Source organism: Dasypus novemcinctus, chromosome 18 (genome assembly GCF_030445035.2).
Source record: "Dasypus novemcinctus isolate mDasNov1 chromosome 18, mDasNov1.1.hap2, whole genome shotgun sequence".
Classification (NCBI taxonomy): Eukaryota; Metazoa; Chordata; class Mammalia; order Cingulata; family Dasypodidae; genus Dasypus; species Dasypus novemcinctus.
In genome coordinates this window covers 20,388,391-20,412,040 of record NC_080690.1, presented here as the reverse complement: position 1 = coordinate 20,412,040, position 23,650 = coordinate 20,388,391, and the positions used below count along the sequence as shown (strand labels likewise).

The window sequence follows — 23,650 nt, the reverse complement described above, 5'->3', positions numbered from 1 at the left end:
AGTGGTTCTTAAATAGCAGGATGATAGAAAGAAAGCATCTTTCTCTTCTAATAGGAAAATATTTAAAAACCAAATTATTTTTGTATCTAGTATATGTACTTAGATACTTTGACTTGGATAGGGCAAATGGCGTACTTAAGATGTTGCTTGTTAGGTATCAGGACACTTAAGAATTTTGTTAGCATTTTATTTTTCTAGAAACATTTCTTAATAATTATTCTGTGATTATGTATATTCATGGTACTCTCATAAGGTGTGAGTATTTTAGAAGAATTAAGATTAAACATTAGAGTATTTTATAACATTAGAACCTTGAATGGCAATTTGTTTGATAGACTCCCATAAGTCAATAACCCACTTTTCAGTTTCGGTAGTAGTGCTAATCATTTTTTAAAATATAGCCTCTAGGATCAGAAATTCTATATACAATAGTATATCTAATTAAAAAATATGAACTGGTAACTTTTTTGAGGAGGAAATGAGGAAGTATAGGGAGGTGACCTGATAAATGAAAAAATCCTTTTGCTGCTAAAATATAGATATTTCTTACAGCTTGAGCGTATTAGTCAGAATATATCTTGTTCCACTCTTAAAGGAATTTGGGTGAGGGCAATTTCTAAAAACACCAAAGAATGGAGAACATTCTGGTTTATGGATTAGATTGCATCAGTAAATAGGAGAACAAATTGGTGAATATGAGTTAAATATTTTGGATAAGGAATTTCCCCACATGCATTTATTTGGATGCTAATTAATTTTTAAAGGTTTGTTTTGAAACATTGCTTATTATAGCATGTAAACTTATGCTGGGTGGAAAAAGTACAATTGGGAAACTGAAACTGTTTTAAACATGTAAATTTAATGATCAACCCTACTTTTTTTTTGTAAAGTAATCTGGATTGCTTATTTTGTATGCTGGGATGCTAGCTGTTTTTTCTATTAATGCACTTAACTTGCATTCTAGCTTCGCCATTCAGAGACAGGCATCGTGTGGTGGGTTGTGTGAGAGTGTCTGTCAATAGTGAAGACAAATAGTGCCAGAGACACTTAACCCATCCAATCTCACCCAGGGTATAGGTCGGTCTCATTTTCAGACTTCTTCATAAGTCTGTCTTCCTCCCTCCCTCCTTCCCTCCCTCCCTCCCTCTCCCTCTCTTCCTTCCTTCCCTCCTTCCTTCCTTTTTTTTTTTCCTAAATAGTGGATTGATACTGATTGAAACTAAATCTTTTTGTGAAGTTTTATACTTTACATTAATTTTCTAAGAAGAAGAGGAAAAGTAGAAAACCAAGGTTGGCATGTAAGGTGTTAACGAAGCAGGTTTGCAGCCACTTTGTGTGTTCTAGATATTTCAATCTCTTGGCAACATGATTCTTGGCCTTATAATTTTTTTCTCTGAATATCTTTCTTCTCTGATCTGAAAATATGTCCTTATATATAATAACTTTTATCAGAAAGATGTTTAGATTTGAAGTCATTGTTGCCGGTAAGAAAAATGTATTATTTAAAAGAATCACTAAGGTTGAGCAATGTATATATTAAACCAGAAAGTGTTTCCAAACATCTTGTGTTATTTTTTTATGGTTATTTTCTAAACAGACTATAGTTTACTCCTTCTCCGTTCCACTATTGGTTCACTTAGCACACTTGCAAAATTTTATGGCTTTTGTTTTAATGGCCTTTTTAGGAAACTCAAGTGATCTTTCACTGATGTTGAAAAATTATAAAATATATGGACATATTTAAATGCAAGGCATCAAATTTTGACTTTGGACTCTTAGTTAAATATCATTTGTCATATATTTTGAATCCATGAAAGGTATTTGTTTCTTTTGAGGACTTTAATGAATGTTTCTAATTTCAAAGCTTTCCTTTAAAAGTTTGGTTAGTTCCATGTAAAGTAGCATCCCTTTTAAACATTAAAATAATACGGAAGTTAAAATAATTTCTAATTGACAAATCTAGAGCTAATAATTCTTTATTTTAAAATACAGTTTAAACAAGGAGTACATAAAATCAATATTGGTTTTTATATATGATACCCTTTAAAAGCTATTTTCATCTTTCTCATCACATAAATAATACTTGTAAATTCTGTAATATCTATTCCATGCATTTATTATCTGCCTCTCTTTTTTTAATCTCAACTCCATTGGATATTCATAGTGAACCTTAATGATTCCATATATTCTAAGAAGAAATCATGTATATGATTCACGTTCACCATCATTCCTGGAATTTGGTCCCCAGTAATTGGCTACTGCCAATAGTGGAATTATTAGATGTGGATATAGACAACTATAGGTGGTGATACGTCCTTCACTTAAAAATTTTAGCATTAATTTTAGAACTTTAGACTTAATCTGTTCTTTTGAAAGTCTAAATTTGCATTAATAAATTAGAATTGTCTCAGTTTTCCCTTTTGTTTATTGTGCTCTCGTGGTCACAGAAAATGCTATAGAAAAATAAAATTCCTCTGTGTATATTAGGCTAGCCTCAAAGATAATTCTTTCATTAAAAATAAATAAATAAAAATGTGTTTGCAATTAAAAAAATATAAAAAATGTGTTTGCATGTAACTTAGACAAGAGAATAATTTTAAGGAAAAGGGATAACTTCCAGCTTTATGAAGAAATTGGTGAAGGATTTAAGGAACAAATAAAATTATAAAATAGAAATAAATTATAACTATACTGCTCAGTGAAGAAATTCAAAGCATTTGTTAAAACATGTTTACATTAGTTTCTGTATTTTTAATATGTAGCAATTAAACATAATCTTTATATTCTTAAGAGAAAACAAGTAAAAATGGAAACTGAGAACCAAAAAAAAAAAGCAGTATGTGGGAGGATACGTAACACATTTTGCTTGTAAGAACTTTTAAATAAAAATGACTTTAAAAAAAATGACTTTATAGATAGGGCAGGATTATATTAGTACTTCAATTCTATAGAATGTCAGTTATGCTGTTTCATGATGTTTTATTTAATGAAATAGTGACTGAAAGGTCCTGATATATATTTTAAGTACTTTATAATATTCCCAGGAATATTCTCTCGTGCTTTTCTGGGAATGTTTCAAAATGACAAATTAGTGTTTAGAAATGTAAAATATTCTTGATATTACTACTTTTATGTATTTATTTTTAATTGCATAATATTAAAGTTTTTTATTCTTAGTAAATTTATGGATAAATACACAAGTAGGTAATTTGACTTATTTGAAGTTTTAAGAAAAAAAAATTAAAAGACACTTTGTAGAAATAACAAATAGTTATCTGCAAACCCTTAGTATTTTCTCTATATCAGGCAATGCTGTTGTAGTAATATATAGTCCAAACTCTCTGAGTGGTAAATACTTTTTTTTTTTTAAACTTGGTGTCCCCATTAAGGACCATTGATATATTTATTTGGCAATTTAACTTTAATATGATATGGCACACATATCAAATCTTGGCTCCCTATAAATCAATTTATTTAAAAATTTTTAAATTTTCACTACACACAAGGCATTATGATAGGTGTTGGGAAGAGCTAAGATGAGAAAGATTTTGTCCATGCTTTCAAGGGGCCTACAGTTTTTATCCTCTACTTTACCACTCACATGGCATTATTAGTGCAGTTAGGTGATCTCTTGCTAACCAGAATGTAAGATCTTTATATGAAAGATTTTATACACTAGTATCATTATCATCATCAAATCAACAGTGATACCATTATAAGAAGTTTGATAGTTTTAAAAATTACCTCATCTGTTTCACTCTTAAAATGAGTAGTATCTTTATAATTTAAGGACCATACTAAGATAGGCTTTAAAAAAGTAGTGTTTCTCACAGGATGCTTGCTGCTGTCTTTGACAGAGTTTATGTTTTCAGTTTCATAGTTCTGTGCTAATGAACTTTTTTATTTAATAAGTATATCCAGGAAACTGCAGGTAAAAATGCAACAATTGTGTGTTAGGTGTCCAAAGAAAATGTATAGAATATTTTAATTTATGTAGGGTATAATATCACAGTTTGGCATACCTGTCCCAGAACAGACATTTATGTGTGATTATTATATCAATTGGGTTTTATAATGATGTTTGTTCTGCTAAGATTTGCAAGATAAAATTATATTTACCTCAAAGAAAAATGCTAGGTTATATCTTGCATATTAACTTCATAAATCCCACATAATTTGCTTTTTGAGTTCATGATTGCTTTTCACCTGTACTTTGCATCTGTCATGGACAGGGATCCCTGAGATATTTATATTCTGCATTCTCAAATGCATGGTACTTAGATTCAAAGTGGTGGGGGGGAGTGCTTTATAGAAATACAAGTTCACAGCATTCATACTGCATGCTATGCGTGTTCCACTACAAATACTGCATGCTGCATACTTGTATTTCTGTGCAAATGAGGAACATAGGCTCATACACACACAAATTTAGTTTCCTTTTTGCCAATAGTTGGAACAGGTGGAGGAATGTTAGGCATAATACCTTGTCTATTTTTTCTAAAATGAATTCTTCAGTACTTTTCAAAAAAGAAGGAAAACATTTATATTTAAACCCAAAGTGGCTACAAATCAGCTCCTAAACTGTCACTGACATTAGCATTTAGATTTTGTAGTTTTTTCAAATCTTTAAAAATATTTATTTACTAAGAAAACATTGCATTAATGCATGATACAAAATTGACAAATTTTTCTTTAAATTGGAATGCAGTTTAAAGTGACTGAATTTTCCAATTTCAGCTACTGCATTTGTCAAGGATACAAACTGGAAAATGGAACTGGTATCATCTGATTGCTTGAGGTTCTTTGACTTACATAGCGGGGGAAAATCTTTCCACATGGCATTATGTAGATCACCTTATTGGTGGCTAATATTAGTGTGCTTTTCAACCTTGACAGCAGTTAAAAATTATGAGTATATGTAGTTCTTTCAAATAATATTAGTGTTTTGACACTTTTATTTTCCAATTAAAAATCAGATCTGTGGTACTTGGCTTTTGGTTATTTAAACATTGATGTTCTTACATTTCAGTCTTTACATTATAATTGATATGAATGTTGCAATTCCAGTAACTGGAAATTACAGTTTTAGGTTTTATCATACCCACTTTAAAACTGACATACTTGGCTATAGATAAAAATTAGTTTTAGATTTAAATATAACCTTTATTAGTCTGTCTCATGTTATCTATTTTTAATTTTTTGTATGTATTATAAACCTATATCTTGTACAAAATAAAATGGTTCTTCTAAAATTTTAGGAATAATAACCTCCAACCTTAACAATACTAGTATGCCTCTACAGTTATGCTAATAACCAAAGTATTATTTTCAATGAGCTGTTCTACCATTGCCACACATTTTGAAAAGATTATTTTAATATTTTTTTGCTGGGCACAATAGATTTGATAAATGGTTTTATGGAAGTCCTTTTTATAGAAACTAATTCTGATGCTGTCCCGAGATTTTCCTGCTCAACTCTTTTTTTTTGTTTGTTTTTTGTTATTATTTGTTTGTTTTAGATTTCAGCAATAAAATTTACTGTTACTCATATTAGAAAAATTCCCTTAATAGTCATAATCAAGCAAGCCTTTTAAAAACATTGATAACCAACCAATTGCTGAGTATGTAAGCAAGTATTAATACTTTATAAAAGAAATTCCTCTAGTAATCAGTCCTTTACTCTTGTCTTTCATTCCATGCCATGAAGGATGGATTTATTTATTTTAGATCTCATGGTTTTAAACCGATACTTCCAACTTCTGGAGTCCCTCAGTGGTTAACTTGCTTATCTTCTACAGGTCAGCATTTTCCAAATCAAATCTGTCCCACCTTTAGTCTCCCAGATTTTATAACCAATTCATAGTGACGGTACCAGTTCCATTTTGCCTCCAATTCAGTTGATTATATATTTTTTCTATTATTTCTCATTTTATAATTGATATCTGGAATAATCAGCAGCTCTTTTCTCATTTATTTTCTCATATTTTTATTCCAGGATTTGCCTCTGAAGCAGGGAGTGTCTGCATTAAAAATGACCTGTAGTTCTCTGCTTCATAGGTTAGAAACTTATTTTAATATTTTGTGGCTAAGCACAGTCCCACTTTTTCAAATTTTATAATGAATTATTTAATTGGCATTGAATGTGGACCACAAGCATATATTTCATATTGGGGTTTCTATATTACTTTAAATGATTAAAATTCAACAGAACATCGAGCTGAGACATTAAAAGCTTTATTCTTGCTTTACAGCTTAAAACATTAAATTAGATTTTAAAAATCTATTGATTATAACAGAAATAAAACAATGCTACTTGAGCATTTTTTAAAATTGCACTTCTTAGGCCTTGTATTGCTTGAAGCATTTATATTCTAAAACTTAACCAAATTCCAACTATTCATTTTGGGGAAAAACAATCAGTTCACAAATCACATTTTCAATGGGACTGCTAGCCAGCATAGGTGAAAACATGTATAGTGTATTTACTCTTGAATTGTACACTGCAGATGCTTCTTCAGCTCCCTCCTCTTCCTCCATGGGCGGTGCTTGCAGCTCCTTTACCACCTCTTCCAGCCCTACCATTTATTCTACCTCAGTCACCGACAGCAAGGCTATGCAAGTGGAGAGCTGCTCCTCAGCCGTGGGGGTAAGTAACAGAGGGGTAAGTGAAAAGCAGTTAACCAGTAACACAGTCCAGCAGCATCCATCAACACCGAAGAGACATACAGTCTTGTACATCTCACCACCACCTGAGGACTTGCTGGATAACAGTCGGATGTCCTGCCAGGATGAGGGGTGTGGATTGGAATCTGAGCAGAGCTGCAGTATGTGGATGGAGGATTCCCCCTCCAACTTCAGTAACATGAGCACCAGTTCCTACAATGATAACACTGAGGTACCTCGTAAATCACGAAAACGAAATCCAAAGCAGAGGCCGGGGGTCAAACGACGAGATTGTGAAGAATCTAATATGGATATATTTGATGCCGACAGTGCCAAAGCACCTCACTATGTGCTTTCTCAGCTTACCACGGACAGCAAAGGCAACTCAAAAGCAGGAAATGGGTTGGTATTCACATTTTTTCAAGTTCTATCACCATTATTCAAAATAAAACAAAAAAATAAATCATTCCCAACTTTTCTTAATTGCTCAGCTCAAGTTTCCTATAAAGCAAAAATGCTAACTGTAATCACTGAAATAAATGAGATTTTTTAACTTAAAATTGTCACATTTGATTGTAGAAAAACTAATATCAGTAATAGAATTTAGTAATAAGTATTTTATATGAATATAGTTAGGAAGTCGAAAATGAAGATAACCTGTTTTGGAATAATATAATATTCAAACAGATTTATCTTTTAAAAGAATTCAAAAATATTTTTACTCAAATAACTAGCAATGTAATGGCACCCGTTAAAACAACTTAAAATGTTCACAAACAGCTAGACTGTCTTCTCTTTTACATTATTTTGTCTTCCCATATTGTTCACTCTATTTCCATTTTTATGAGAATTTTGGACTTTATTTTTGTTTTTTCTCTTTATTTGATGAAAGTAAGGAAAAAATAAATTGGTGGTTTGAATCTCATTTAGATTTATATATTTTAACTTTTTCCTCTAATACATTGATTGTGCTATTTCAGGATTTAATTTTTTGTCTGTCATTCTGGGTTACTTATTTGGAGGGTGATATATCAGAATCATGGCACACATGCAAGTTTTCTTTCATCTCTGCAATTTCATACTGCTCACTAAATATATTTTAAATATATTTCAATAGTTGTATTACAAAGTGTTCACTGGTATAATGCAGAGTCATATGGCTCATATTTAACTTGTAATTCCTTTAGTACTTCTATTGTATTTTTTACTTTCTAGACTTTTTTTGGTTAAATTTTCCTATAAACAGTTTGGTGAAATTTAACTTAAAGGATTTTAAGAGATTAGCTTTTTGGGAGACAGTGTATGGTTCTTTAGTCAATTCCAGGATCTTGTACAATTTCAGATTGTCATAAAAAGTGATTGGGAAACTTCAGATTTGTTTCCTTCTTAATGACATCACTGATGTCTTTTAAGTTAAAAATCTGGTTGAATGTTACAGAGAATATTCTTAATGTATATTAAACTTGTCCATAAATATTCACTCACTACAATTTTAAAGTAACATCTTCCATTAAAGCATTACCTATTTGATACACTTTCTTATATACTCTCATTTAAAACTCCTTTGGGGTGACAGAGTTAAATAAAATTGAACATTTAAATGTTTTTTCATTTTTTGAAAGTGCATATCAAAAATACCTAAAAAAATAAGGTATACCCTTTCCTAAAATGTTGCCACTTAACAGAGTCAAGAATTACAGAACATAATATTTGAAGAACTATTACTTTATAAAGTTCTGGAATGTAAAACATACCATAGGAAAACTATAAGGTGAATATGCTTAAGTAAATGATTTGAGGTTACCCAGGGAAAGTATGATGACATTAGTCAAGGCAAACTCTCTCATGAAATAATTCATGGAGCAGAAACTCCATCAAGCCGAAGAAATGTCTAGTTAATAGGTAATGGAAATATATTTGACACTAGTGTATGGAAATCTTAAATTTTGAATTTATAAGAATTATATGGGGGAAAGAGTTAAAACACTTGTAAATATTTAGAGAAATAGGCCTTGAAAACAATTATTCAGAGCATCTCAAGCTAGAATCATATATTCTTCAATAATGGGAAAGATATTAGAAACATAAAAATGTTTTGAGAGATAAAATTGTAGCCTTAGAAATAACATGCTCTAAATTTACAATTTATATCATGCTGATTATTTAAAAATGTACTTTCAAATGTGTTATGCATTGCAGTCTTAAAGATGCCACTAGAAATCTTGATATCTTGTGGATAGAAATAGCGTTTTTATATAACTAAAATGTTAGAATTTATTAAGCGAATAACACTATTTTTTTAAAAAAAGCTCAGTATTTAAAGAGCCCTAGCCATATTAAATTTCTCAGCTAAATGTCCTGATAATCAATAGTCTCATGTCTTTTCTAGGTGTTCCTAGAAGTTAGGGTAAAATAATATCTGGATGTGAAACCTGTTTTAGGCATTTTCTAGTGAAAATTATTTTTGTCACATAGATGACTAGAAGGATTATGCAGCTTGAAGGGATTAGAATATCATTTTCAGATTTCTGAACAGAATATGCCAAGACAGTGGATTTTCCTTTTTAAGTGGCATTTGAAAGTAAAATCCCATGCAGTTACTGCTACTCTTTTTTTTTAAGCCATCATGCCTTAAAAAGTAATTTAAATGACTACTTTTCTAAAAATTTTTTGATGTCTTCATTATTTTACACATTTATGTATTTAAATATGTATTCCATTTTTATGTTTAAACTTGAAGAATAAAGCTAGTTTTAAATGTTTTATAAAGTATCATTTCAGAAATTCTTTAATTACATGTGCTATTCTTCTTTAAGCCATAATGTATATGTCAGTTTATTCAATATCTTTATCCCAAATGAGATATTTTATTTTACCAGAATGGTAAAACTCATTTTCATTTATTTACCTTCCTAAACATTAATAATTTTAATTTGCGTGTATTTGGAAAATACAGAAAAGTAGAAGAAAATAAATAACCTCAAACCTAGTTACTCAATACAATAGCTATTAGCTTTTTGCTGTGTTTTCTTTAAGTCTCTTTGCACACATATGTGGGGGATATTTATATAGTATTTATATAGTTTCAGTAACTATATTTGTTCAGTAAACAAATATTTTTGCTTTTATTTTAAAATAAGTATAAAAAGTAATATCATTAGAGAATCTCATGTGTAGGTGCTGTTCTATATATTAAGACCAGATGTCTGAATTTTTACCCAGATAGATGAAAATGAAGATAGGATTTTTTGCCCAGGGTTTTAGCTTCAAATTGATAATTTTATTTATAGACTTTATATTTCTGGGACCTTTTAAATACTTACACAGGTAATCCTTGACTTCATTATGTCCAGCTTACATGAATGGCGTTACTTGTCCAGTTAGAACTGGTCTTTCTCATCTTACTAGTATATAAACCTGTATACCTCTGTTTTCTCTTCTTTATCCCTCTCTTCTTTCTTTTGCCTTCATCAGTAAACATTTCTTTAGCATCTGTTAGGTTTCAGGAATTGCACAATGTTCAGGGAATATGAAGATGATTAAATGAAGTACATGCCCTCAGAACTCTCCTTCTGATCCTGGTCAGTCTTACTATATTCCTGTGCCGGTTCCATCCTTTCTTTCCTTCATTTTTCTGCCCCTTCCCTCATTTGCTCCCCCCAGGAACCCAGATTTTCCTGATTTGCTCCCTGCGGGAACCCAGAATCAGTGATTCTTCATTAAAATTTTCTCAGTTTGATTTACTAGATATATTGATATCCAAAAGAATATGCTACCTATATTTTCAGGGTAGTTTCTTTAGAACTTTTGTGGCTTCTTCCACTTTTCATGTTTCCAGTCTGATTAGAAAATAATGGTAATTAATAATGTAGCTTTATGAAACACATACATGTAATTTTAATAATTTATTTTGACTGAAAATACAGTGTGAAGGTTAGAATAACATTAGCTATTCTCATTCCTATTGTTTCCAGTTTATTACACTCAATCTTCCTCCTTTCCTCCTATACATATATGCCTTCTTTCTCTTCCCTATCCAACTTTCTTTTATTTTTGCATCATATAATTCAATTTTGTTACACAATTTTAAAAAGATATTTTGTTTATGGAATGTATCTTTTCTTCAGCTTTATTTATTTTGTCAGTAAGCTAAGTAGTTGTTCTTAATGTTATTGCCTAGTCTGTTTCTTCTTTTATCTTAGGTGACTTTAGAAAACTCTTCTTGATACTTTCTCCATGTTGTGCTTTGTCTTCTAGAACTTTGGAAAACCAAAAAGGAGCTGGAGTAAAGAAGAGCCCTATGTTGTGTGGACAGTATCCTGTTAAAAGTGAGGGAAAGGAGCTGAAGATAGTTGTACAACCTGAGACCCAGCACAGAGCTCGTTATCTGACTGAGGGCAGCCGTGGCTCAGTAAAAGATAGAACACAACAAGGCTTTCCTACAGTAAAGGTACTTATTTAGTAATATATGGAGAATTTTCTCCAATTTTACTTATGAGTTATTTTGGTTTTAATAAGAACATATTTATGTCTTATTATAAAGAGTTGCTTCTCTTTGAAGACAAATTTTTTTAAAAAGTGTAGTAGGATGGGGTTGTTTAACAAGTATCCCTATCCCTTTCAAAATACTAAATGCAGGAATTTTGGCTATTCACATGGTACATTCATATTAAAATATGTTTCATTTTATTATTTTTAATATACTTTTTATTTATTTTTAAAAGATACTTAGATCACACAAAATACTACATTAAAAAATATAGGAGGTTCCATTTTATTCTTGAATGAAAGTTGAGACTTGGAATCAGGAAACTTATATATATAAGGTTGACAATACCATTATTAACCCTCTTCACTCCCTACCACCCCAACCCATCCTCCCTCCCCCAAACCCAGAAAAAGTAACAGTAAGAAATTTAAATTATGCTTGTGTGAATATTTTTTTAGCCAGACATTTTGATAATTTGGTTAATATTTTTAACCTAATTCCCCTGACTTTAGGATATGTTTTGTCTAAGTTCATGTCTGGTCAAAAATATTGTTAGATTAATTGCCAAAGTATGATAGAGAATGATTGCCTGACCTTAAAGTTTATTTATTCATTTATTCAACCCCTTGATGTGACAGGTATTGTTCTAGGTTCTGCTAACAATTGTCCGAAAAGCCCTTACTGTGGATAGTATGCTTATTTGCTTGTGCCTCTTTTCCTCATTATGATCTCATTTCACAGAGATACAGCTATACTGGGATACAAAAGATGTGTGAGTTTTTTTAAGCACTTTGGTATATATTGTGCAAGTTATTTTGTGATTTTATGCATTCTGTATTAACAACTTCAATGTTTCTTTTAACCATAAAATTTATCACAAATCACCCTGGAAATATTTCTTTCCAAAGGCTGTTTTAAATATTTATTTTTCTTAAGCATGCAAATTATAATTTAATTTATGAAGGCTTGGTAGAGACCTGTAATGATTCATAGATCCTGGTTTGAACTAGCAGTTTTTCAGACCAGTTCATAATGGTTTGGCCCAGGACTTGATGATGTTGTATGTAGTATACATACTCTCATTCAATGATGAAGATGATGTAACTTAACATAGGTTAGTGAGTTTTTCCATTAGTGGGGTGGTGGGTCCTTAGTCACCCTCATGCTCCTTTGGTTGACCATGTAGCTTGCCATACTTCATAATGATCAGGATTAGAAATGCATCATGGAAATGAAAACCACTCATCATCTTGTTCTCCTTAACATCATAGTATTTTAAGTCTCCTTAGCATCATATCCATGGATCTCAGCAAGCATATTTACTATTGTCATAAGCTTATAAATACCTAAAGAACTGTATATCATTCTCATTTCATTGTACAAATAAAGTATAAAAGATAATTTATCATCTGACATCTAAAATTTTAATTAAAATGTGATTGTTAGAGTATTATACAAAGTTTTCTGCAGAAATTTAGCCAGCTCTACTTTATGAGAACATTTTACCCTTATTTTACTTGAGGATTTAAATTTTCTTTATTGCAATCCAGTTACAAACGTACGACTTGGTCTTAAATGTTTGATTTTACAATTAAATTATTTGAAAGTTTAATGTTTCTGCATGTTATCTGGTTCCAGCTGGAAGGCCATAATGAACCAGTAGTGTTGCAAGTATTTGTGGGTAACGACTCTGGTCGAGTGAAACCACATGGATTTTACCAGGCCTGCAGGGTAACTGGGCGGAATACAACTCCATGCAAAGAAGTGGACATTGAAGGCACTACTGTTATAGAAGTTGGCCTTGATCCTACCAACAACATGACACTGGCGTAAGATTTTGAGCATTTTATTAAAATATTTTAAACATTACAAGTAAAAAAAGATTGTTGCAGAATGGTAATGGTTTAAAAATTAAGTCTTGTGGCCATTTGCTAGAAACTTCCCATGGGTTGGAATGCTAGATTTTTGAAAAATCACTTGTTGGAATTTGAAATGTTAACATTGAAAATTAAAATTATGAGCAATTATATTTGCTTTCCAAATTTCCTCTTTCTTAATGTCTGCATTAGAAACTGTTCACCAGATTCTTTTGTTTTTTTTCCCCCAACAGATTCCATGAAGTGTTTTCTCCTATCTTGATGTGAAAAGCATATTGCTGCTCTAAATTTATCTTTATTTTTATTTTTCTATATTTAAAAAGTTATGTCCTTGGGGAGCAGGTATAGCTCAGTGGTTGAGCACCTGCTTCCCATGTACAAGATCCCAGGTTCATGCCCTGGTACCTTTAAAAAAAAATTTTTTTTATATGTGTATGTGTGTGTATGTATATGTCCTGAAACTGCGTAGTTTTCACTTATACATTTTCACTGGTTAAGAAATATTAGAGGTGTTAATCATTTAAATTTTAAAAATTATTTTTCTGTAAGTCTTTTGTTATGAATTAATCATAAATTTGAAAACTATAACAGCAGTAAATATACTGTTAAGGAGTAGACCTGTATTGTAATTATTTCTATTGAATAACTGCTAAAGACTACATGGTTTTGTTTCATTTTGAAAACCATTTTGAATAGATCTATAAGGTTAATTGGGAAAATGAAATTTTGAAAAATATTAAGTAAAAGTTTCTTTCCAGGCTTAGCTAGTAACTTTTGAAAATTTTAAAAATAAATGTATGTTGTGTGAGAGAAATGGATAGACATTCTTGATTATAAAAATAGTATTTATTGCAAGAATATGGAAAAAAACAATAATAAAATGCTAAAAACATAACTCTCAAAACCCAGCTGCCCAGAAATAGCCAATATTTTTATGTTTATCTTTCCAGCCTTTTTCCTAATAATGTTGTTTTGTAACCATCTTTTTTCTTAACATATCATTAAATATTATCTTACAGTTTTTTAATGGGTTTATAATAGTCTATCTTTTGGAGACAGCAGTTTTCCTACAGGATAAAATCCATTCCCTCTATTTTAATATCTAAGTTAGCTGTACAAAGAAAGAGGCTAAATTTATTTGGACTATCTCTTGTATATTATTACTTATGTTCAGATTTTAAAACAGTCGTTTATTTCTTTCCAGTTTCTTCCATTGCTATTATAAAGAAAAAATTGACAAGATTAGGAACTATGAATGTTTAGAATTTACTTTTTTGTACTTTTTGAATTTGGAACCTTATAACTATTACATATTCAAATATTAATAAGCAAATTTAAAAAAAATAAAGTTTGGTTAAGAGCATTATACTTTTTATACAACAGAGAGAATTAATAATTTTTTTTCCTGTATTAGTGTGGACTGTGTGGGGATATTGAAATTGAGAAACGCTGATGTTGAAGCCAGAATAGGAATTGCTGGTTCCAAGAAAAAAAGCACTCGTGCCAGATTGGTTTTTCGAGTTAATATCACAAGGAAGGATGGTTCTACTTTGACACTGCAAACACCCTCTTCTCCGATTTTGTGTAGTAAGTAAGAAAATGTGGAATTACGAAATATATGAAGATATTTTTCAGTTTCTATTAATCTTTCAGATCTTTCTAAATTTTGAATGTTTCACATCTGCCGGTTTGTGATTATGCAAAATTTGAATTATTTTAAAACGATGATCAAATATTCTAGACTTAGCCAAAAGGGGGTGGGTAACTGGAATAAAATTCAAAAGATGTGCAGTATTTTGTAGTTTCCTATTACATCTGTTGATTTAAAAGACAAGTTGAATAGGTTACCAGAGTAAACTGCAAGCCAAAAGATTTTCCCGATATATTCACCATGTAACAAATCGCTGTGGTCCTACCTGTTTTGCATTAGGATGTGAAAGTAAGACAAAGCAGAACATGACAAATAGAAATGAAATTCTTATTGCTAACCTTGGCATAGAAAGAAAATTAGTAGTGTGTGTTTTTTAAAAACTTCGATCATGATGTCATATATGCCTCACAGTATAGTCTAATTTCTCTCTAATGAATATTATTACAAGTAATAAGTAGGTAAGATTTTTCCTTTATATATCACTTATGATTTTCATTAAGGTTTATTTTCTTTGGTGTTGCTTCTTTTTAATTTTATTTTATATCTGAATTCAGAAGAACAAAAGAGAATTGTTCCATTTAGTTACATTTCCTGTTGGGTTGCTATGGGTATTATGACCTTCCTACCTCTATGACAGTTATGGAGCCTTATGTTATTGTGGGACCTCCCTTGTGGGTCCAGCTGCTTGAACCCTCCTCATTTGTTTTTGTTCACTGTCTTCTCGTTGTTTGCTTATCTTGCTCATTGTTTTTGCTCATTGTCTGCACTTTTTTTTTTCTCTTGTTGTCTGCGTGTTATTTTTGCTTGTTGTCTGCTGTTGTCTGTTTGTTTCTTCTTTCGGAGGCATTGGGAACCAAATCTGGAACCTCCAGTGTGGGAGGCAGGTGCCAAGTGCCTGAGCCACATCCGCTCCACTCTATTTTTAATTACTATGAAAAATCTCCTTTGTTTCTAGCATTTCCTTGGGAAATTTTATTGGTATTGCTTAATTACAAATAAGCTTTTAAAGTTTGTAGATTTCATGTCCATTCTATTATGTTCAGATAGAGACAGAATAATCTGTAGATAGTTTATTGAGTTGTTAAGCTTTTCTAATTGGGATGTTTCGACTTTATTGTTCCTCCCTTCCTTCATTAGTTAGTTCATTCATTTCTCCCTTTTCTATTTCATTAAGTTATTAAAGTAGGAATATGAAATAAATATAATCATTCATTTAGGCAAGAGTCTAAACCTCTTGATCTGTACACTGCTCCCAGTGGGTTAATGATTTTGATTTTTTGAAAATCCATCATCATCCTATGTAATATAATGTACAAAATGTGATTTTACTTGATCTTCACGGGTTCTAAGTAAATATAATACTCAGAGGTCTATAGATTTTTCAGATAATTTTGTTTTATTGTTTATTGTTTAATTGGTAACAAAATGTTGAAGATTTTTAAAATTACTTGTTTATTGTTTTCACTTAAACCTTAGACTAGATAAACAAGAAAGGTATTAATTTTAATGGTAACACCTTATCTCTATATTGTACTCGATGGTTATAAAGAGTTTCATGTACATTAGAATCTTAGGAAGTAAGTAAATGTTCTCCTGGAAATTGGAGTTAGACACATAAGAGTTAGAGAAATTAAGATGAAAATACCAGCTTTACTACTGATAAAACTAGTCCTGAATTAAACATACCTGTCCACCCAGAGAAAGCAGTCCTCCACAATTAAAGTTTAACTTTTTAAAGTGCACAATTCAGTTGCCCCACGCGCAAGGAGTGCACCCCATAAGGAGAGCCACCCAGCACAAAAAAAGTGCAGCCTGCCCAGGAATGGCGCCGCACACAGGGAGAGCTGACGTGGCAAGATGATGCAACAAAAAGAGACACAGATTCTAGGTGCCCCCGACAAGAATACAAGCGGACACAGAAGAACACACAGCGAAGGAACACAGAAAGCAGACAGCTGGCGGGGGGGGCGGGGGAGAAGGGGAGAGAATTTTTTTTTTTAAATCTTTTAAACAAAACGTGATATTCTGTTAAAATTTTTCATATTCATGGAATTAGATAGCAAGTTTTAGCAGGTAGTGAAATTGTTCATTTTTTTAAAACAGTTGCCCTTTTTTTGGAGGCTATATTTTAGTTCAGAGAAACAGTAGTGCATTCTAATAACAAAATTACCTTCCATAACCCACTGAATATACTGGGGGAGAGTGTAAACTACAATGTAAACTATAATCCATGCAGTGCATCAGTACTCCAAAATGTACTCACCAAATGCAATGAATGTGCCACAGTGAAATAAACAATAATAATAAAATTGTCTCATTGTCCGTGCGTTCAATGATTTATTCAATTATAAATGCACTCATTCTCAATCCTGAGAACTTATGATGTTCTTAAAATAAAGAAGACATGCCACTTAATTTGAATCTCCGGAATTGGGTTTAGGCATGTTTAGTTTAAGAAAGCTTCACAGTTAATCTGATGAGTAGCTACAGTGTGCCAGGCTCTAGAAATAAATAGATGAAATTTTAAGGAGCTTATAGTCTCGCAGACCAGGGAAAGAAACAGACAGGTACCTTTCAATTATAATGTAAGGGCTACTGTAGGTAGTGAATAGGGTACAGTGGAAACACAGAAAGGAAAGCATCTAATTCAGACAGCGTGGAAATGGTAAAACTTGTGCTTTGTCTTGAAGGATTAAAAAAAAAAAAATAAGGCAAAATGGTGTTTAGAAGAAGGTCATTCTGGGCAGAAGAAACAGTATGTAAATATATCCCATGAAAGGACATGATTGTTTGGAGGGGAAGGGGGACTAAAAATAGTTTGATGTGATCAGAGCAAAAAAGGTACACTTGAAGAAGTGGTAAGATTTTAGGCTAGAGACCAAGGCAAGATCTTTTTCGTAAAGAGACTTGTGTAGTGAGCTAAAGAATTTGAAGTTTATCCTGACCACTTTAAACTAGAGTCTTGGACTTAGTCTTGGGGGGTGATGGGGAAGAGAAGAGTAAACATAAATAATAATTAGTAAAGCAAAAGAACACTTTATTTTAAAAATTAAAAATATTTGTACCATTATGGGTTTCCAATTTGTGTTTATTTCCGTGAATATAACATTTTTGATAGGCTTGAGCAGTTAGAATAGAATAAGGGGTAAAAAGTCAGTAAAAGTAAGAAGGGCTAGAAGTGGAATGGGAGATAAAAGGAAGCAGGAAGATGAGAGGGAGGTAGAGAAGGAAGAGAGGCTAAAAGATCATAGGAGTGAAAGGAAGGGGAGGAAACAGATATTTGATCTTCCGTCTAGAGATTTTCAGTGGAAAGAAGGCCTACTGCCAGCATTTATGTTGGGCCTTGTGACCTTAAAAAAAAAAAATCCTGCTTCTAATTTTTGGTTTAACAACGGTCATTTTGTTTCTTTGTTTTTAAGGGGATGATAGAATCTTGTCCCCTTTTGCATTCCTGTTATCTAAAAATGTAGTTCTTAGCTAGTACAGGTATATACATTTATATATATTACATATTCTATATAAAACAAAGAATATAAATTTTCATACTCTTTCTGTATTCACCCTCCTATAGTAATTGTTCTGCTTAATTTGCAAAATTAATCATAGCTGTCTTAGATATAATATATATTAGATTTTATCTTATAATTCTTAATTGAACTAAATCTGACTCTGGATATAATATTTTTGTACTTTGTTTCTACTTATTCTACACAACTTTGGGTACAGTTAGTAATTTACTTGATCAGAAACAGGCATTTTTGTGTAAATTTTTTCTATTAAACATGTACTTTACACAGATATTATTACAGTTTTACTAATTCAATTAACAGATTGAAATATTTGCTTATTTTTCAGTATTCAGCTACTTATTAATTTTTTTCAGCCTTGTTTTTAAAACTTGTTTGAAAAGCATCTAAGAGCACACTTTTTATAATACCAGAGATAACAGCTTTTTAAAAATATAATTTATATATAATAAAATTATATACTATAGAAATATATATGATTTATATACTTTTAAAAATAATTTTTAAGCAATGAATTACTTTTGAAAGTCAACTTACAGATTGCTTGAAGATTAAAATGGGATAATCCTGATTTTAGTTCTGTTTTAGTGTGGAGTCAGTTTTATAGGTTAACCATTTAAGTTTTTTAAATAGAAAAGACTTATTAAAAGGTCAAAAGTTAAATCATCTTTAATAGCTACAGACTTGTTCTTTGTATAGTATCATACAAATGTGTAGAAAATAAATATACACTGTACCTTCAGGGAGGCCTCATTTGGTAGTCTTAAGCCTATAATATATAAAGGGGAAAAAAATGAGGGAAGCAGATGTGGCTCAAGCAATTGGGCTCCTGTCTACCATACAGAAGGTCCAAGGTTCGATGCCCAGGACCTCCTGGTGAAGGCAAGCTGGCCCATGTGGAGTGCTGACCTGTGCAGAGTACTGCCCCATGCAGGAGTGCTAGCGCAGCAAGCTGACACAACAATAAATGACACAGAGAAGAGATAATAAGAAACACAGCAGATCAGGGAGCTGAGGTAGCACAAGAGAATGATCGCCTCTCTCCCACTCTAGAAGGTCCCAGGATCGGTTCCCAGAGCTGCCTAAAGAGAATTCAAGCAGACACAGAAGAATACACAGCGAATGGACACAGAGAGCAGACAGCTGGGGTGGGGGAGGAGGTAGAAGTAAATAAATCTTGAAAAATGAGGAAAATTAGTTTCAATAATGAAGTGAAATTTTCATGTAATATTTGAAAATGGGGGGAAGATTATAGACTTTCCATTTCACTTTGTAAATGGAGTATATTCATATAATTTTGCACCTCGTATTTTCTAATCAAAACATTTTTACCATATTTTTCTTGAATTTTGAAATTGTTCCAAGAAGTTACCTTTAAATAAATCAGTTCAGTTAATTATTTCTTGGCTTTAAAAGGGCATGTAATTGCCAGTGTATGACCAAAACCCTTTCCACTGTGTTCATATATTAACCCTACAGATTAAATTCCCAAAAATTGTTAAAATGCCTTTTGCCATTTTAAGTATTTAAGATAGGATACTTATTTGCTTTTATCAATCATTTGAGGCTTAATGATCCTGTAGTAGCAAACAAATCCCACCACCACCCCTCAAAACTTCAGTGGCTCACAACAGCAATATTTACTTCTCACTCACTTTATGATATATTGACTATGGGTTGGAAGCAGCATTGCTTTATATTCTCTTCGTTCTAGGATTCAAGATGAAGAAGCTGTAATTACCTTAGACATTGCCATTTTCATAATAGAGGGAAAAAGAAATGGCGGAATCACATGATGGGTCTTAAAGCTTTTGCTTTCACATTTTGCTGCCCAAACAAGTCACATGACCAACCCTGATGTCAGTTGGGCAGGAATTACAACCTTTCCATTAGGAAGGGCTTCAAGGAGGGGCAGGGAAATAACACAATTTCCAACACTACATTCTTTTTTTAAAAAGTTTTTTCTTATATTAGAGTAGTTGTAGGTTTTCAGAAAAATAGTGCAGAAAGTATAGAGTTCCCATATAACTCCAGCCTCCATTGTTTTCCCTGTTATTAACATTTTCTGTTAGTGTGGTACCTTTGTTATAATTGATGAAGCAATATTGTTATAATTATACAACGAACTGTAGTCATAGTTCACATTTGTGTTCACTCTGTGTTCTACAGTTCTGTGGGGTTTTTTTAAGAGTTTTATTGTAATTTATATATACACTAAAATTTCCCACTTCATCTGCTTTCATTTATGCAATTCAGTGGTATTGATTTCATTCACAATGTCGTGCTACCAATGCCATCATCCTTTACTTGACTAAAACTTTTCTATCCCACCCAAACAGAGACTCAACCAATTAAGGATTTAGCTGTCTATTCTCCACCCCCACCCAAACCCTGGTGACTTATATGCCAATTTCTGACTCTATGAATTTGTGAATTCTGTTTATTTCATAAAATGAGATAATGCAATATTTGTCCCTTTGTGCCTGGTTTATTTCACTCAACATGTTTTCAGGGTTCATCCAAATTGTAGCATGTACCAGAACTCCATTCCTTTTTAATGTTGAATAATATTCCATTGTATGTATATATCACATTTTGTTTATCTGTCCATTTATTGATAAATACTTGGGTTGCTTCCGCCTTTTGGTAATTGTGAATAAGGCTGCTATGAATGTTGCTGAGCAAATATCTGAGTCAGGCTTTGGATTCTTTTTGGATATTTGTCTAGAATCCCACATACATTCTTGTAAAAATGAAATTAACTACTAAATATGTAAATATCTAAAGAGAAAATCTTGGTAATTTTCTCATAGTTAAGTAAAAAAATTTCATTAATTTAGAAATTGATGAGTTAGATAAGCCATATTTAAGCCTACCTTTGTAGTATATATGTTGTAAGGGTTTATTAAAACAACAGTATAATCTATTACAAAGTGCTTATTAACCTTAAGGGGACCCGTTTTTTAATTACCTAAGATGTGTTTATTTGCATAAGTTAGTTATCCCAGAAAGTGTTTTGGTGGAAAACTAGTCCTTAGAGGTGTCACTGAGAAAAAAAAAAGTTATGTTTCTGGAGTCAAATATGTTGAGAAAACTTTATACTATACCAGCCTTTTGGATATTTACAATGTACATCAGTATGAAAAGCTTAGAGAAATTCTTTTTTTTTTGTTTAGCTTTGCTTAACTCAATATATCCCACATTTAATTGACTATGGAATGTGTTTTATTAAGTAATGCCTATTAAATTTTCTTAAGGAATTCCTGGCATAAGGAAGTTGATAGGCTGATTACAGTTTATTCATTATATCTTAACTCAGTACTTATCAACCTCTTTGTTAATTTCAAAGGTGGCATTTTTATGTAATTGAAAAGTAGGTGCATTTTATTTTTTAACCTGGGTGTAGTGACCCCTCCCCCCCAGTGGAATGAATTATTCAGTTTTTGCATTTTCAGATATTCTTTTGATATTCTTTTGGGGCCTCTGTGCCTAGATCCTGAAAATTTCTCTCAGTATCACCAAGATATTACTTTTTGTCTCAGAAATCTTGTAAGACAGCATATTTGACATTGTTACATTTAGGACTGTGGGAAAAGCTTCTTTTTAAATTTAGTTTTTACCAATCAAAAGATACAGACTGACGGAATGGATAGAAAACATGAGCCATCGTATGCTGCTTACAAGAAGCTCACCTTAGACCCACGGATACAAACTGGCTGAAGGTGAAAGCTTGGAAAGAGATACCCTCGCAAATAGTAGCCAGAAAAGAGCAGTGGTAGCTATACAAATATCAGACAAAACAGACTTTAAATGCAAAAAACTTATAAGAGATATAGAAGGCCATTATATATTAATAAAAGGGACAATCCACCAGGAAGATAAAACAATCACAAATATCTGTGCACCTAACCAAGGTGCCCCAAAATACATGAGACAAACTCTAACAAAACTGGAGGGAGAAATAGACATCTCTACAATAAATTTAATTTTTAAAAAAATTTTTAGACAAAAACATGACCAAGTCTCTCTCTTTTTTTTTTTTTTTTTAAAGGAGGTACCCGGGATTGATCCCTGGACCTCATTCATGGAAAGCAGGCGCTCAACCACTGAGATACATCCACTCCCCAATGACAGTGGATGTTTTTTTTTTTTTTGGTTGGTTGTTTTGTTTTTAGGAGGTACCAGAATTCGAACTTGGGAGCTTGTGCATGGGAAACAGATGCCTCAACCACTTGAGCTACATCTGCTCCCTGAGTTCGTATATTTTTCAGTTCTGTGATTCATGTAATGAGAAAATGAAGATATGTATAATAAATTAAAACCTCTTCTTATTAATTCATTCCTTTAAAATCTTCTAAGAGCCCGGCTGTAAACTGCCAGAGCAGAAATGACTGCTGTGTTGCAGGGCATTGAGTGGCTCTGGTCGCGTGGTGCACGTGCTGGGCTGTAACCCAGGTCCCGTGACACTGCAAGGCACCAACACCTACCTGGTGGGGACTGGCCCCAGGAGAATCCTTATTGACACTAGAGAACCAGCAATTCCAGAATATATCAGTTGATTAAAGCAAGCTCTGACCGAATTTAACACAGCAATCCAGGAAATCATAGTGACTCATTGGCACCAGAATCACACTGGAGGCATAGTAGATACTTAAAAAAACATCAATAATGGCACTACATATTGCATTAAAAAACTTCCACATAATCCTTCCACAGAAGAAACTGTAGGAGATGGAGAACAACAATATGTTTATCTGAAAAATGGAGATATACTTGAGACTGAGGGAGCCTCTTTAAGAGTTAAATATACACCTGGTCACATGGATGACCAAATGGCTCTTCTTTTAGAAAAGGAAAATACTCTCTTTTCTGGAGGTTGCATCCTAGGGGAAGGAACAACTGCATTTGAAGACCTCTATGATTATATGAACTCCCTAAAAGAATTATTGAAAATTAAAGCTAATATTATATATCCAGGACATGGTTCAGTAATCCATAATGCTACAGTACATTTCTCTTAGAAATCTATAATACGTTTCTCTTAGAAATATCCAAGAAGAGCAAATTCTTGAATTATTTCATGGCAATGTAGAAAAATCATTTATAGTAATGGAGCTTGTAAAAAGTATATACAAAGATACTCCCAAGCATTTACATAAAGTGGTTAACTATAATTTCTTGCTTCATTTGAAAAAATTAGAAAAAGAAGGAAAAATATTTAGCACCATGGATTCTGAGAAGAAATGGAAAGCTAATCTTTAGTTCTAGATTAATAAAAAATTTATTTGTTTTGGTTTTTTTTAAGAGAATGGCATGTTAACTATGGATTATGTAGAGAAAATAGTGTGGAACATTGAAAACCCTAGATATACTTTAAAATATATGTATTCTAAAATACATAAGTTACATTATAACATCTATAATACAGATTGGTTATGTAATC

The 23,650-nt window shown here is 32.0% G+C and overlaps 1 protein-coding gene and 1 pseudogene across 17 annotated transcripts in view; both read left to right on the top strand.

The window, feature by feature from the left end:
- Positions 1-23,650, top strand: part of NFAT5 (nuclear factor of activated T cells 5) — a 123,747-nt gene that overhangs the window by 71,150 nt on the left and 28,947 nt on the right. For 6 of the 17 annotated variants that reach the window (XM_071209101.1, XM_071209102.1, XM_071209105.1 and 3 more), the window contains 5 exons: positions 5,996-6,057; positions 6,507-7,065; positions 10,921-11,113; positions 12,791-12,981; positions 14,444-14,616. In XM_071209101.1, the coding sequence (XP_071065202.1) occupies positions 6,536-7,065; positions 10,921-11,113; positions 12,791-12,981; positions 14,444-14,616 (1,087 nt within the window). In that variant the 5' untranslated portion in view covers positions 5,996-6,057; positions 6,507-6,535. The remainder of the gene's footprint in view (positions 1-5,995; positions 6,058-6,506; positions 7,066-10,920; positions 11,114-12,790; positions 12,982-14,443; positions 14,617-23,650) is intronic. The other 11 variants (XM_058279777.2, XM_058279781.2, XM_058279778.2 and 8 more) reach the window with 3 other exon arrangements.
- On the top strand, positions 22,595-23,564 carry LOC101446303 (endoribonuclease LACTB2 pseudogene; annotated as a pseudogene).